General features: G+C 36.1%; 1 protein-coding gene across 2 annotated transcripts in view; it reads left to right on the top strand.

The window, feature by feature from the left end:
* Positions 1-16,098, top strand: part of INTU (inturned planar cell polarity protein) — an 84,841-nt gene that overhangs the window by 26,934 nt on the left and 41,809 nt on the right. For both annotated transcript variants that reach the window (XM_035023093.1, XM_035023091.1), the window contains exons 4-5: positions 8,548-8,751; positions 13,465-13,583. In XM_035023093.1, coding sequence (XP_034878984.1) covers positions 8,548-8,751; positions 13,465-13,583 — 323 coding nt within the window. The remainder of the gene's footprint in view (positions 1-8,547; positions 8,752-13,464; positions 13,584-16,098) is intronic.

The raw sequence follows: 16,098 nt of genomic DNA, 5'->3' as shown, positions 1-16,098 counted from the left end.
ACACACACAGCAAAGACACACATGGATGCTCTGTAAAAGTAGCTATCTTTGGAAATGCAAAATGAAAGTGCTAGAATAACTATGGCAGCCAGTGACCAGCAGTGCCTATGAATGGATACAGAGATGTCGATGGAGACAGATTGGTGTTTGAAATACTAACAATCAGGCCAACACCAGCCATAATGCTGAAATAGGGTATACTGTTGTCCCCTTTGGTTGTCAGATGTGGAGAGGGCCTAGGGTGAGCCAGGGTACTAGGGCACCTCAGGGGGCTCAGACAGCAGCTACTTACCAATCAGTAATGAAGAATTACAGTATTTTAACAACTGAAACAGCTTCACCCAAGTAAACTGGCCGCACGGCAGCCCCGGGTCCGGGCTCCTCCTTTCCTGCCTCTGGCAGTAGCAGGTGTCTGCGGGTGTTGCCAGAGTTCAACCCCGGCTCTTCTAGCTTCCAAAAAAAATTACGTTTACAGTGGAGTCACATTATACTTATGTTTAATTAACATTTGCAAATTCAGCTATGTGTACTTAGAAGTAAAAAAAAAAAAAATGAATGAATGAATGATTTAAATATTTTGGTCCAACTCCACCCACTGTTTACGTGTCCTCGTTAAGTAGGAAGTAGGAGTCGTATATCTGCTGTTGGCCCAGTTTGCCTTTTATGGCGTGAGCATCTTGCTGCATTAAGTGTGGTTCTGCATTTAAATACACACATACACACACATGCACACACACACGCACGCACATGGCTTTTACGTGCCAATTTGTACATCTTGTGCCTAAATGAAGAAACAGCAGTTTGTTTTGAAAATGGAAGAAAAACTGTTTTGAGTTATTTGAATTTATCGTATTGAGAGAGTATGTTATACTCCAGCACATTCGCCTTCCTAATGTAAGCTCAGAGTGATTTTGACAGCATATAATTTGAGAATATAACCCCGTCATAAGATGTATATTATTAAAATCTTTTTTAAATCTTTTAAAATCTTTTCTATTTAAGAAAATAAACTTTATTCTTATTATAAAGGTAATACATGTTCATTGTAAAAATTGGAAAATATGAAGAAGTAAGGGACAAAATCTTTGAAAATCCCATCACCTGAGGATATTCATGATTAATATTTTGGAATATTTTATTCTAGTTTAACCCCTTGAGTATAAACATGTATGCATTTGTTTGTTTTACTAGCAGAATTGGTATTATAGCTGTGTTGTACTCAAAAGCAAGCACCAGCATTTAGCATGATGAATCTTTAATAATGATTTAGAACATAGTTAAAATTCCTTTAGCTAGGAGTAATGTTAATTAGTAAACCACATTTTTCTTACATCATTAGTGTTGAAAGGGGGGTAAAGTATAAGCTTCTAACTACCAGCCATGTAAACTAAGGGGTTCATAGGAGGCTCAGGGAGGACAGGAGTAGAATTGGGAAGGGAACTAGTGTTTGTACATATCAGGCAGTATGTTGGTGCTTTGCTAATATCATTTCCTTTAGTAATTTCATTTATTCCTCATAACAGTTTGTAAGATACCAATAATTGTGTTTCTATTTTGTATGTGAAGAAAAAGAATCTAAGAGAGATTTACTGATTTCTCCAAGGTTGCAGAATTAATAACTCAAGGAACTGAAACTGACTCAAGAGCATGATCCTTCCATCTCTCACATAGCCTGGGTGGGGCTTCATTCCCGCCTGGCCAGAACTAACTGAGGTGGACTTGTTCCAGAAAAAGTTGTTTTACCTGATTTGTATCTATGGCAGCTGAAACAGTTATTCAAGCAGTAAGAGAAGAGGAGTGCTGATTTATAAAGAATACCATAGGAGACTTTTTAACATTTAAATTTGGAACTATCTAACGGCAATATTTTAAACTTCTACTCGATGTATAAAAATGGTCTGAACGCTTCTTGTCATCTGACAGAAGATGGCCTGGGAGCTATCTACAATGTGGTAATGTGGTAGAATGAGGTCAGAGCTCCATTTTAAACCTTGCTCTGAGCAAGTTGCCAAACTGTTCTGGGTTTCAGTTTTCTCATCTATAATCAAAGAGATCTGAGCAAATATATCTGAGCCCAGTTCCAACTCTACAGTTCTCTGCTTGATTTTTAAATAAGTTCCGTTAAAAAATAGATTCAGAATACCAGAGTGAAATCCAGAGGTAAAACCTATATGCTAGATGAGGTACAAAAAGCCCAAATCATTTCTTTTAAAGCCAAGTTTTAACATTCTGCAAAAATAGTTGTCTTAGATTCTCCAAAAATGCTATCTGTTATGAAAGAAAAAAAAGCCTGGAGAATTGTTCTAGACTAAGGAACAATGAAGTGACATATAATTAAATGCAGTGGCTAATCCTTAATTGATCCTGGATTGCAGTGGGGAACAGCTGTATTGGGACAATTGGGGAAATTGGGAAAAGACTTTGAGAACAGTATTTTATTTATTTATTTTTTCTCTCTCTCTTTTTTTTATTTTATTATGTTATGTTAATCACCATACATTACATCATTAGTTTTTGATGTAGTGTTCCATGATTCATTGTTTGCGTATAACACCCAGTGCTCCATTCAGTACGTGCCCTCTTTAATACCCATCACCGGGCTAACCCATCCCCCTACCCCCCTCCCCTCTATTTTTTTATTTTTGTATTTAAAGATTTTATTTATTTTTTTGACAGAGAGAGACACAGTGAGAGAGGGAACACAAGCAGGGGCAGAGGGAGAGGGAGAAGCAGGCTTCCCGCTGAGCAGGGACCCCCCCAATGCGGGGCTCGAGCCCAGGACTCTGGGATCATGACTTGAGCCGAAGGCAGACGCTTAATGACTGAGCCACCCAGGCACCCCGAGAACAGTATTATATTTAATATTCAAATTCCTAAGTGTGATAATTATATTTGGTTGTGTAGGAGAAGGCCCCTATCCTTAGGAGATACATGCTCAGGTATTTAGCAATAAAGCATTAAAATGTCAGCAGATAATTGTGAAGTAATTCAGCCAAATTTTTTTTTTGAATACATAAAGTGGGGGGGAGGATGGCAGGAGAGGGGAGTAAGAAAAGAGAAGGAGAAAGCAAATGTGACAAAATGTTAATTGGTGAAACTAGGTGAGGAATAATGTATGGGTAATTATTATGTTATTGCAACTTTTCTACAGGTTTGAAATTTTTAAAAATAAGTAAGAAGTTGTGGGTTTGAGAAAAAGAGGTTTTAGGTATTTAAAATGACAAGAACAAAGGTGTAAGTACCCTTCTAATTGCTGACTTTGTGACCTTTACCGCTGTAGCTCTATGCATTCATTTATTCAACAAGCACATAACTGTATATATTATAGCATATACCACCCATTCCTGGCTTGATCAGGGAGCTCCAAAATTTGCAGTTGACCAGGGTTGATTGCGTTAAGGACTGGGCCATAGTTCATTTTCCTGGGGCTTTGGAGGAAGCCAACTCCTTTTATAGGAGATCAGCCTGTAGAACATTAGTGTTGGACTATTACCTTTCAAGTATTTCTTAGATCCAAGAGAGGGGGGAAACGTCTTTTTAAAGGAGATGATGGTTGAGTGGAATGTTTTAACTTTTATTATTTCCTTGTTACACAAAAGTGATGTATATGCCATGGAAAAATTAGGAAATAGACTGGCAAAATTAAAAAAAAAATTGTAAATCTACTCTATTCTCAGAACCCAGAAAAGTACCATCTGTGTGGATATTTTAAAATGGAGGACTGACTTGATCAGGTTTGCATTTTAGGAATATTTCACTCTGAATGGGACTAGAGGTTGGGAAATCAGGTGACTGGCTTCACAGCAGTCCAGTTGAGAGCTGATAAAAAGACCTGTGGATATGGAGGAAGGAATAGATTAGATTTAAGATAACGTAAAGCAATGAGGACAGTACTTCCTGCAGGATAAAGAGAAGTCCAAGATGCCTTCCAGGTTTCATCGTGAGTGAGATTGCCTGAAGAGAAGAGGATCAAGGAGAGAGAATTTGCTGAGTCAGATAGACTCATTTTTTTAAGAATTTTGACTGAGGAATATTCAAAGCATCTGCCTGATAAAGGAGAAAGGACCAGACAGGCAGATAGCAATGCAGATGTTGTGACAGAGACCCCGTGAGGGCCGTGAGGCAGAGGTGAGAGACTGGTCAGTCTTTGGAGCTGCTTCAGATTCTCACAATCTCCCTGGATTCCATCTGTGAAGAGGATGGCATGGTAGCTAACGGAAAGAAAGAATTTGCTTGTTTGTTTGACAGAGGCTGAAGAGACATTGCTTGTTAAATGGAAGGGTTAAAGATAGAAGCAGAGAGAGGATAATTAAACAAGATTTTGGAAGTGATGTGTTATGAAGAACATGTCTTTGGATCCGAGGAAAGGCACACCATCTCCTGAACTGGAAGGAAAGGATAAAAGGATGGGCAAATTGCACATACACACACACACACAAAAAAAAACATTTTGAGAGAGATACGCAATGAGGAATGATGAAACATGTCACAGGTTAATGCCCACGGAGGAAGAGAAAACCCTTTTATAAGAAGTTTCATGTAAACTATTTTATATTGGATGGTTTTGTTTTTGTTTTTGTTTTCAGATTTTATTTATTTACTTAGCACAAGCCGGGGGGGGGCAGAGGGAGAGGGAGAGAGGGAGGGACCCCAAGCAGACTCCACACTAAGCACGGAGCCTGATGTGGGGTCCATCCCATGATCCTGAGATCATGACCTGAGCCAAAATTAAGAGTCAGATACTCAACCAACTAAACCACCCAAGTGCTCCCTCTAGATGTTTCTTAATAAAAGTTTTCTATAAAATATATCCTTAATATTTATGTATATCAACCCCTTTTTAAAAATAGCACGTAACTCTTAATTTAGTTATTTGTCTCATCCATTATCATTTTATCAAGGCAACCAGATATCCTGAAATTTATAGCTATTTAACATGTAAGCTTTTCAAAATGTCTTGCTAAAGGATAATTATCTTTGCATAATGGAGCTAACTTTACTTAAATCAGAAGAATGGTGGCTAAAATAGTCCTTAAAAGAATTTTAATGGATGGTTCTGTGGTGTGTGTATTTGAGTTTTTGACATGGTGAGGGGAAAATGTCCTTACAGCACAGAAACGAAGTGCAGTTGTTTGCCAAGTATAACATCAGTTAGTTTGCAAGTATGTCATTTTTCACTAAGCATAACAAACTAGTCTTAAATTTTAGGTCGTTGTTGCTGCCTAAAGTAAAATTAGCAAGTTTCTGAGTTTACCACCTCATTTCCTTTTGTCATTTTTGGTGAGTCACAGCCAGTCTTTTGACCTCTCTATCCACAAGAATCTTAGCTGGAAAAGATGCCCTCCATGTGCTGAGGCACTTTTCTTTCTCTGAAGACCACCTTTCTCCTCGTTCACCGCTGGTACGCACAGCTCTCACAGACACTCCAGCAGACCCCCAGCCTGTCTCTGTGAATTCTGCTTCCCTAGGATGCCACTCATCGCATGCTCCCTGCAGTCCGATTTCTCCCCTCCCCTCCACCCGTATACATAGCTCCTCGCCAAAGCCCAATGCTGGGAACAGTCTCAAAGCTCCCATCTACGCTGGCATAAGCTGTGGGTTCAGGATTTCCCCAAATTCTTAGATTTCTCACATTTTCAAGGAACATCACCATTCTTAGATAAAAGGGCCCTCAACCACCAAGCCATTCGCTTCATGAGATCCTTGTTCAAGGATTTTATATGTTTTTGCTTATGTTTGTATTTCTATTTATGTATACGTATTTCGAACATTGCCCACTAGAACAGATGCAACTCTCAGAACATAGTCTTTCAGGCCATCTAATGCTTACCTGTTGCTTGTTTGGGTCAAAACCTCACACCAAAATACTCTTTTTCACATCCTTCTAAGATCATTTCTAAAACAGTGTCTCTTCAGCTCTCTCTCACCTTAATCTTATATTAAGTTTCATCAGATAATGCTTGATTGTTCCCATATAGGATCTCTAGTTTTTTATATTTTTGTTTAGTTCGCCTATTCTTTCCCCCCTAAATATACTAATTTTCTACTCAGCCTTTTTTTGATATGGTGTTGTAATATTAAGGGCCCATTTTTCAATAGGTTTATAGCCAACATAAAAAATTTAGTAAAGGTTGACTTTTCCATTTGGAATATTACATGTTTTGTAAAGAAACATGATCATCAGTCCTCAGGAAAATTTTATGAAGAATTTCTCCCCTTCTACTTTCTATACAGATTACTGCTGATCTTGACCTGAATATATACATATTAATGAATTTAGACCTCATGTCTCTTTTCTTTTCTACGTGTTAATAAAATAAATATGAGACTTATTTTAGAAAAGATGTTTATTTAACCTAATTCACTTTAGGTAGAGAAAGTGTAGTGCCCTTTAGATGGCACAGACAGCTACAGATAGGCAAAATTGATTACAACCATAAATAGTCACGCCTTGTCAACAAAAAAGGATATTTAGATATTTATCTTTTGGAAGGTTATTCATCAGGACAAATTTATTTTATAGTATAATACTAATAACAGTTGGATGGGCTGGTGGGATTACGAATGAATTTTGTAAAAATAATATGCTTAATATTTTTGATGAAAAAATATAAATATATAAAGCTCATTTTTAAAAAGAGTGACTATATGTGTTAGTATTTATCACATTTAAAGTTGGCCTTAAAAATGGTACCTCTTTGGCACGTTAGTGGTTAAGTTGGTTAAGCGTCTGCCTTCGGCTGAGGTCGTGATCCCAGGGTTCTGGGATCGAGTCCTGCATCAGGCTCCCTGCTCACCCAGGGAGCCTGTTTCTCCCTGTCCCTCTGCCTGCTGCTTCCCCTGCTTATGTGCTCTCTCTCTGTGTCAGATAAATAAAATCTTAAAAAAAAAAAAAAGGTACCTCTTATAATAAATTATTAAAAATTAGGGATTATTTATTACTATCTTGATAACTTTTTTTTAAAGATTTATTTACTTATTTGAGAGAGAGAGAGTGAGCAGGGGGAGGGGCAGAGGGAGGACAAGCAGACTCCCCACTGAGCATGGAGCCCAACATGGGGCTCGCTCCCAAGACCCTGAGATCATGACCTAAGCTGAAATAAGAGTCGGATGCTTAACCGACTGAGCCACCCAGGTGCCCCATCTTGATAATAACTTTTAAAGATTTTCCTCCCAAATGCAACTTAATGTGTACAATTTTATCTGCTTTTAAATATTGGTTAGACATTTCCCACCCCCCAGCTTTATTGAGGTATGATTGACAAATAAAAATTGTATATATTTAGGTTGTACATGATTTTTTAAAGTGTACAGTGTGATAGTTTAACATACATATATTGAGCAGACTTTTTTATTCTTGATCAAACATGAATTTATTTTTTAACTTAAAATTTAATCTAATTTTAAAAGAGTCATTACACTTTAATGTTTAAATATGAAACTTTATGAATTATTTCAGTTAGAATATCCTGTTTTACTCATCTGTATTCTGATAAGATTTTAAACACTAGGAATACTTTGTGGTTATATAGCTTATGATGATGTTCTTACTACACCAAATTAGCTATATCTAGTGAAACCTTCTTTTAGTCAAGATACACACTGGTGCTTTTTTAACAAGTTATCTTTGGCCACCTGGCATCTAGACACATAACTCCTTTTTCAAGTACAAGTAATTGAGAAGGGGAAGCTGCCTTTCAACAACTGGAAAATGGCCACATTCTGAATTCTTACCAATCTCGTCTGACATTAGGCCATGAGAATAAAACTATCTTGATAAAACGGATAGATAATCTTCTCATGCTCATGGTCCCAGATCTAGCATGCTGATAGTTTTTTCTCATTGGTCTTTATTTTAAAGGACCACGAAGAATGTCTGAGGGCGCCTGGGTGGCTCAGTCAGTTAAGCGACTGCCTTCGGCTCAGGTCATGATCCTGGAATCCCGGGATCGAGTCCCGCATCAGGCTCCCTGCTCAGCGGGGAGTCTGCTGCTCCCTCTGACCCTCCTCCCTCTCGTGCTCTCTGTCTCTCATTCTCTCTCTCGCAAAAAAAAAAAAAAAATGTCTGAGAGAAAAATACTTGAATATCACCTCACTTGAAAGGAAAGCTAAACTGGTTGTATGCAGTTCCTCTTAATCCTGTATCTCTTCCTTTTCCCTTCCCCAGATGAGCTATCAGCATTCATAATATGGTGTTGCTCTTTTTGAAATTATGAGATTATATGAATTTTTGTTTTTCCATGGTATTTCTTTGTTATCAGTAACTTAGAATACAGTGATTAAGTTTAAATAATGAATTTTTGTACAGAGAATTATAAATTCTTACTCAATAAATATTTGTAATAATATGTGCCAAAAACTAGGCTAAGAGCTGGAGATAGAAATGTAAATAGAATACATAGTCCTTGACATCAAAGAGTTCATATTCTAGGACAATTTTTAGATATACTCTGTGTATCTAAATGTCTGTGCATGTATAGACCCTTCTTTGTGAAAACTGCAGCTGACCTTTCCTTGTTGAAAAATCAACACATTGTTTTGTTAAAGGTAAAACTGACTTTTGAAAATGCATATGCTGTGAAAAAGGAAACAACTCAACCAAGACAGAAAAAGGCACAGTCAAACACAAATGATTTAGTCAAACTTCTGTGGGGAGAAGAGGTTGAAGGTATCCAGCAAAATATCCTAAACACTCCTCACATCGTTATGTATCTCACACTGCAGCTCGACTCGGAAACATCAAAGGAAGAGGTGAGTGCCTTCTCAAAAGTGCAAGGGAAAAGACTAAGGCCCTTTTATAGTCTTTCAAGTGAATAATAAGCACTTTTTTCCGTCATCCTGTGTCTTTATGGTTTTGGTATGTCTCTTACACATAGCAGTCTTCTGACAAGCCTAATGAGTCCATTTATACAGATTACTGAACTATTTGAATTTGTTTCTACCATCTTCTTTAAAGATTTCTATTTGAACTACTTTTTCCATAATATTTTTCTTACCTATCATTGGTTACTGTATACTCTATTTTTTTTTAGTGATTGCTCTTAAAATTATATCATGATATTTGTCTTAACAGATTCTGTAATACTACCTTAACTCTTTTTCAAAATAATTCAAGGCCCTTAGTACACCTTAATTCCAATTATCCCCTCTTCACATACATGCTATTTTCCTCAGTATTTTAGTGCTATTGGTTTTTTAAAAGATTTATTTATTTTAGAGAGAGAGAGTGTGCGTGTAAGTTGGGGGGGAGGGGCAAAGGGAAAGGGAGAGAGAGAATCTTAAGCAGGCTCCACACCCAGTGTGGAGCCCAAGGCAGGGCTCAATGTCACGACCCTGAGATCATGACCTGAGCTGAAATCAGGAGTCAGACGCTTAACCAGCCGAACCACCCAGGCGCCCTGTGCTGTCATTTTTTTAATCCCAGAAATTGGGCATAATAATGCTAGTCCTGCTACTATTAATTATTACATTTTATACATTATAAAACATGTAAGTGATACATTATAAAATGTATATTTTATGCATTATATTCATACAAATGAACCTTTAAATTTACATATATTCTTACCATTTTCTTTACTCACTATTCTTTCTTACATCTCAGACTGTCCTTATTTGATCAGTTTTCTTCTTCTTAAGACGTGTATTTTAGGCATTTCTTTATAGTGAAAGTCTCTTGATGGTAAATTCTTTTTGTTGATATTTATCTGATGGTGTTTTTTGCACCTCTTCTTGAAAGGTGCTTTATAATTCTACACTGTATTAGTTAGAATAGGCCAATTGCTGTAACAACCCTGATGTCCCAGTGGCTTAACATAATAGAAGTTTATTTCTCATTTCAATATAAATGTTCCTGCTCATGTGGCTCAGTGGTTGGAGCCCTTCATCTAATGCTTCCATGATTTCCAAAAGCTTCGGAGTCCTCTGTTGGGTCATTTGCATCTAGTTCACCAATGAGAGAAGAAAGAAAGCATCTAATATCCCATGAGGCAGTTCAGAGTCCTAACTTAAAAGTTGGAACATCATTCCTGCCCATGTTCCAGTGACTGGAACTAGTTATATGGTCTCTCCCAATGCAAGGAGGTAAGAAAATGTAGTTTTCCTGTGTGGTGAGGAAGAAGATGAAGTCAACACATGGTATTGCTTATGTCATTCAGGTAGAAAGTTATTTTCTCTAATCTGAAGATAGTATTCCTTTGTCTTCTGACTTCGGTAATTGCTGGTAAGTCTATTGTCAGCCATTCCTTTGTAAGGAATCTTTTATTTTCTTTGCTTATTTTCTTGCTTCTACTATGCCCAAACTATTTTTAACCTCTCTCGTGTTTTCTGTTTAAGCAATCATATTTTTATTTTCAGGAGCTTCTGAAAAATCTTTAATCTGTATTTCAAATCTGCCATAATATTCCTGGTAGTCTCTTGCTTGCTTGCTTGTCTTTGTGATTCTGTACTTTATTTCTCCAAGTAATTCATACATATTCTGTGTTCTCTATTCTGTATCTGCCCATTCTACCATCTCTAAGTCCCAAGAGGACTCTGACGTGTGGTGGTTTGCCTTCTTGTGTCCTTGGTGATCACCGACTAGACTTACTGCTTGATTTTATCTCTGGGAGTCCTGTGGTTTGAAAGTGGGAATGCCTTCCTCCAGAGAGAACTTCCTTCTCCTGCTTCTGCCACTGACCTGAGGTACTCCAGGCTTTCTCAAGAGTCTGGGTTTAACACAGTGGTCAGAGGTTCAGCTTACTTACTTAGCGATTAGCCCAATACCCAGGGTCCTGATTGACACTGTTGTAGGCATCAGCCCTCAAGACAATCCCGCCTCTGTCCTTCTGCCCACTCCTCACCACTGCCAGCTGAGGCCCTGGCTTGCTTTGCAGTTCTGGGGAAGGGGGTTGAAAGGGTATGGAGAAGATGTCCTTAGAAACCTCTCTACTTCTTACATATCCAGCAGTTCAGCAAGTTATGTTCTAGCCATAGCTCTACTTGTTTTAAACAGCATCAGGGTCTCTCAAAGTGTCCAGTTTACCATAGTGCTTCTAAAGTGCGATCTAAAAAGTTGTTACCTAATTTACATTTCTTTGCTGTTGAAATCCTTGCAGGCTATATTCTGATTGCCAGAGCCATTTTATCCAAGGGCTGCATTTCCTTGTGTTGCATCTTCATATATCAAAATTTGGTCAGTAATTGAAATGGAAAAGAAGGGATTTGCTTCTAGGTAATTTTTGTAATTTTCCGTGTTCCAAAAACATAAGAGACCTAAAGTTAATTATTCTGATTTCTTGCATGTATTACTAATCTTTTATACCTTAAAGCAAATGAGAAAATTAACCATTTATTATATAAAACACAGAACAAAATTCCACGATGGTAGCACCCTGAAATTTTCTAGGTCATCTTGGAGTAGAATACCGCTAAAGCGTTTTGTCATCCTTGCCTTTCTTTCCATGGGAAAGTGTGTAGCTGTTTCTCAAATGAACAGGTTTCTGTCTATTGACAGCCCTATATCAACATTGTAATTAGGAGAGGCTTTTTATTCTTACTGAACAGAGTGAAAGCTGCTGCAAATGCATGCTACTAACAAGTGCCTAAAGAATACAGCTAATTAAATTGGTTAGGAACTGTAGAGTTTGCCAGGTCCTTATAGTGAGGCTTTCTGAGCTGGTTGCTGCAGAGATTGGAAGAGACTTTCTCAAATGACCTGTTTTGCTGGTGTGACTTATTTTACAATAAAATGTCATAGGGTCATTTTGTTTTCATGTGAGTTACATATTTAATAAAAACTTGTCTTCTTCAAGTTATAAGATTTAGAAATTTCGAAAACCTAATCGAAGACTATGTGGTTATTTGTTTAAAGTGGTGTTTGGTATTTGGCTAAATGCAATGTGTATTTACTAGTCAAGGTTTAAATTTATTAAGTAAGCATAATAGAAGATCTTAACTGATGTTTGGCCTAATTTCTAAAGATAAAATTTTTGTGACTGTTTTTACGCTAGAAATATTACAAGAAAATTTGAGTGTTAGGCAGAGTGCATTTGGCCAAGATATTCTATAGCAATTTGCATATACTGAATGTGCTCAATAAGTATTAAAAAGTTGTGTCTAGTTTATCATTATTTATATTTGTCCTAATGTGAAAGTTGCCAAGACATGGACACTAAGTCACATAATTATTTCTTGTAAAGAAAGACCAAAACAAGATATAGAACACTCTTTAGAAAGAGAACCAAAGAAAAGATACATTTTAGGAGTTTGGGCTTTCAATAGTAGCTGTATTAATATTTAGAGATGTTAAAGATTAAATAGCATAACTGGGAGCTACTCCAAATTCTCTATGGTTTCTATCTAGAAATTTTTATTTTGCCAGCTTTTAGTTTGCCTTGTGAGAAAAATAGCATGTTGCCTTAAGTCACAACAAAAAAAGTGAGCTACAGAATGGTTCATCCCTTTGTGTAAAACTCCTAGCACAATGCACATCCTAATTTTGAAGTTTATTTTATTTTGTAAAAACTGTTTCCTGGGAACATGCTCTTCTTGAAAACAAAAAAAATATTGAGCATTTTGTGAATTATCTTGTAGTCTAGTTTTTTTCCCATGATTTAAAATGTGCTTTCTTCGTCTGCCTTCGGCTCAGATCACGGTCCCAGGGTCCTGGGATCGAGCCCAGCATCGGGCTCCCTGCTTGGTGGGAAGCCTGCTTCTCCCTCTCCCCACTCCCCCTGCTTGTGTCCCCTCTCTCGCTGTGTCTCTCTCTGTCAAATAAATAAATAAAATCTTTTTAAAAAATTTTAAAAAATAAAATAAAATGTGCTTTCTTTTAAAGTTTGAATTCAGATTAATTTGTGGTGGGAAAACCCTCTTAAATTTAAGACAGATAAGATATCATAACATCATAAATACTGCATTCTATCTGCGCTACTATAATTTTATATTCTTTGTAAATTTAATTGCAGTATTGTCTTGGGTTAAAATAAAGATTTAATGATGATTTCACCCAAGATGATGAAGGTTATCTTTTAAATGTCAGTAATGAAAGTAATTAAAGACTCTTACAAGTTACATGTGGTATCTATGTAGATATGCTACCATAGGAGATAAGAAAAATTATATAATGAAAAATAATAAAATATCATCATTAGAATTTATTGTAAAGGAGATTAAAGTTTAAAACAGTGAAATTAATTGTAATTATTCTAACTAATCAGTGTCCTACTCAGTATATATTTTGGTATTATGACCAGTTTGACAGTCTGTAACTTACTTTCAAATGTAGTGTTTTAAATACTAGGTAATGTGTTAAAATTCCAGACATACTTCCCTCCTTGTGTTTGTTTGAATAAAGCTTCCTCTGAAGCTGAAAGGATTCATTTTTTGTTCTTTTCTTCATGGTAAATTCTGAACTTTCCATGACCAAAAAAATGGTTGGAAAATACGGGAGGTTGATCATTTCTATTTCTTTTCATTTAACAGCAGGAAATTCTTTATCATTGTCCAGTATCTGATGCATCTCAGAAACTTAAAAGTGTGAGAGGGATATTTCTCACACTCTGTGACATGTTGGAAAATGTAACTGGGACACAAGTTACTAGGTAAGAATTTATTTTTATTTAGCTTTAATTCTGTTTCTTTCAGTTCTGTACCTTGGTTCTTACAAAATAGTAATACAAATATCTATTATACAAATGTATTTGTATCTATAATATAGATATCTATACAGCAGATATGGTATCTGCAGGTATTTTGTTTCTCGCCCAAATTATTTCTACCAGTCACCTATATAAAGCTGTAGGTTCTCAATACAGCTGTAAATCTGGGTGTTTTGGCACACTTTAAATAACAAAGTTGGACTAATGACCTATATTTTAGAATTTATTCATGAAGATGGTATCTCTTAAGCATGGCATTATGTTGAGTCTGGGCTTTTTCATGTTTTTGTCTTGATTATTCACTTGCTAGGCAATACTTCTGTGGTTGGTAAGAATGACTGAACACCGAATTTTTCATGTTCTACAACTATGACAGAAAAATACAGAAAACATACACTTTAAGAAGAGGAGTCAGAATACAGTATCATCTGTGCAAGTTCACTCAATGATGGATAAGCAAGACTTATGTGAAATAATTTTTTGAAAAACAGAATACACCATATAGTCAGTTATACAGCCACATATCCCATTCCACATTGATTTATTAAGCCCTGACTTTGAAATGCCACAGTTAACTTATGGGAGGAGAATGCTCAAAACTTCTGAGTTTTATTTTTGTTTTTTTTAATAACATAAATTTTAAAAAGTAATTTTTAATAAAATAAAAAATAAATTAATAAATGACATAAAAATATTTAATAAAGTAAAATAAATAAATGGGATTACCAACCATTTTTCTTCCTTAATTCAGTAATTTTAGACTTTACCAAAAAAAGCATTTATCTCAAATTTTTAAGAGCCCGTAATGCATAAAATGTAAAGTTAAATTTTCTAAGGCTTTAACTTTTCCCATCTTCTGGTAAAAATGACACTTTCTGTGATTTTAAAAGATAAGATCTGCAAGACAATAGGAAGGAGAATTTCTTTGTTTTTCTAAATGAAAGTTATATTTAACCGTGGGACTCATTTTCAAGACATTAGTAACTGAGGCTACATTTAGTGTATAAATTTGCATTCAAAAAAATATGTTGAGTGAAATCATATGGTATTTGTCTTTCTCTGACTAACTTATTTCACTTAGCATAATGCTCTCTAGTTCTATCCACATCATTGCAAATGGCAAGATTTTATTCTTTTTTATGGCTGAGTAATATTCCATTATATATATATATATATATATATATACACATATACACACACACATATTTATATTTATACACGAGTAATATTCCATTATATATATATACATATATTTATATGTATACACACACACCACATCTTTTCTATCCATTCATCAGTGAAGGGACTTTTGGGCTCTTTCCATAATTTAGCTATTGTAGATAATGCTGCTTTATAAATATCAAGGTATATGTATCCCTTTGAATTAGTGTATTTGTATTCTTTGGGTAAATACCTAGTAGTGCAATTGCTGGATCATAGGGTAGTTCTATTTTTAACTTTTTGAGGAACCTCCATACTGTTTTCCAGAGTGGCTGCCCCAGTTTGTATTCCCACCAGCAATGCAAGAGGGTTCCCCTTTCTCCACATCCTCACCAACACCTGTTGTTTCTTGTGTTGTTGATTTTAGCCATTCTGACAGGTGTGAGGTGATAACCTCATTGTAGTTTTGGTTTCCATTTCCCTGATGATGATTGATGTTGAGCATCTTTTCATGTGTCTATTGGCCATCTGGATATCTTCTTTGGAAAAACGTCTATTCATATCTTCTGTGCATTTTTTAATTGGATTATTCATTTTTGGGGCATTGAATTTTATAAGTTCCTTATAGATTTTAGATACTAACCCTTTATCAGATATGCCATTTGCAAATATCTTCTCCCATTTCATATGTTGCCTTTTAGTTTTGCTCATGGTTTCCTTTGCTGTGCAGCTTTTTATTTTGATGTTGTCCCAATAGTTTATTTTTGCTTTTGTTTCCCTTGCCTTAGGAGACATATCTGAGAGGAAGTTGCTATGGCCAATGTCAAAGAAGTTACTGCCTGTGTTCTCCTCTAGGATTTTAATGGTTTCATGTGTCATATTTAGGTCTTTAATCCAGTTTGAGTTTATTTTTGTGTAAGGTGTAAGAAAGTGCTCCAGTTTCATTCTTTTGCATGTAGCTGACCAGTTTTCCCAATACTACTTGTTGAAGAGACTTTTTCCTTTTGGGTATTCTTTCCTCTTTGTTGAAGATTAATTGACCGTATAGGTGTGGGTTCATTTCTGGGCTCTCTATTCTGTTCCATTGATCTATGTGTCTGTTTTTGTGCCAGTACCATACTGTCTTCTAGATTACAGCTGTGTAATAGAGCTTGAAGTTCAGAACTGTGATGCCTCCTGCTTTGCTTTTCTTTTTCAAGATATCTTTAGCTATTCGGGGTCTTTTGTGGTTCCATACAAATTTTAGGATTGATTGTTCTAGCTCTGTGAAAAATGCTGGTGGTATTTTGATAGGGAT

This window comes from Mirounga leonina, unplaced genomic scaffold (assembly GCF_011800145.1).
Source record: "Mirounga leonina isolate KUSES-001 unplaced genomic scaffold, KU_Mleo_1.0 Mir_176, whole genome shotgun sequence".
Lineage (NCBI taxonomy): Eukaryota > Metazoa > Chordata > Mammalia > Carnivora > Phocidae > Mirounga > Mirounga leonina.
The sequence above is the reverse complement of the archived record's forward strand: the minus strand, read 5'-3'. Positions and strand labels throughout refer to the sequence as shown.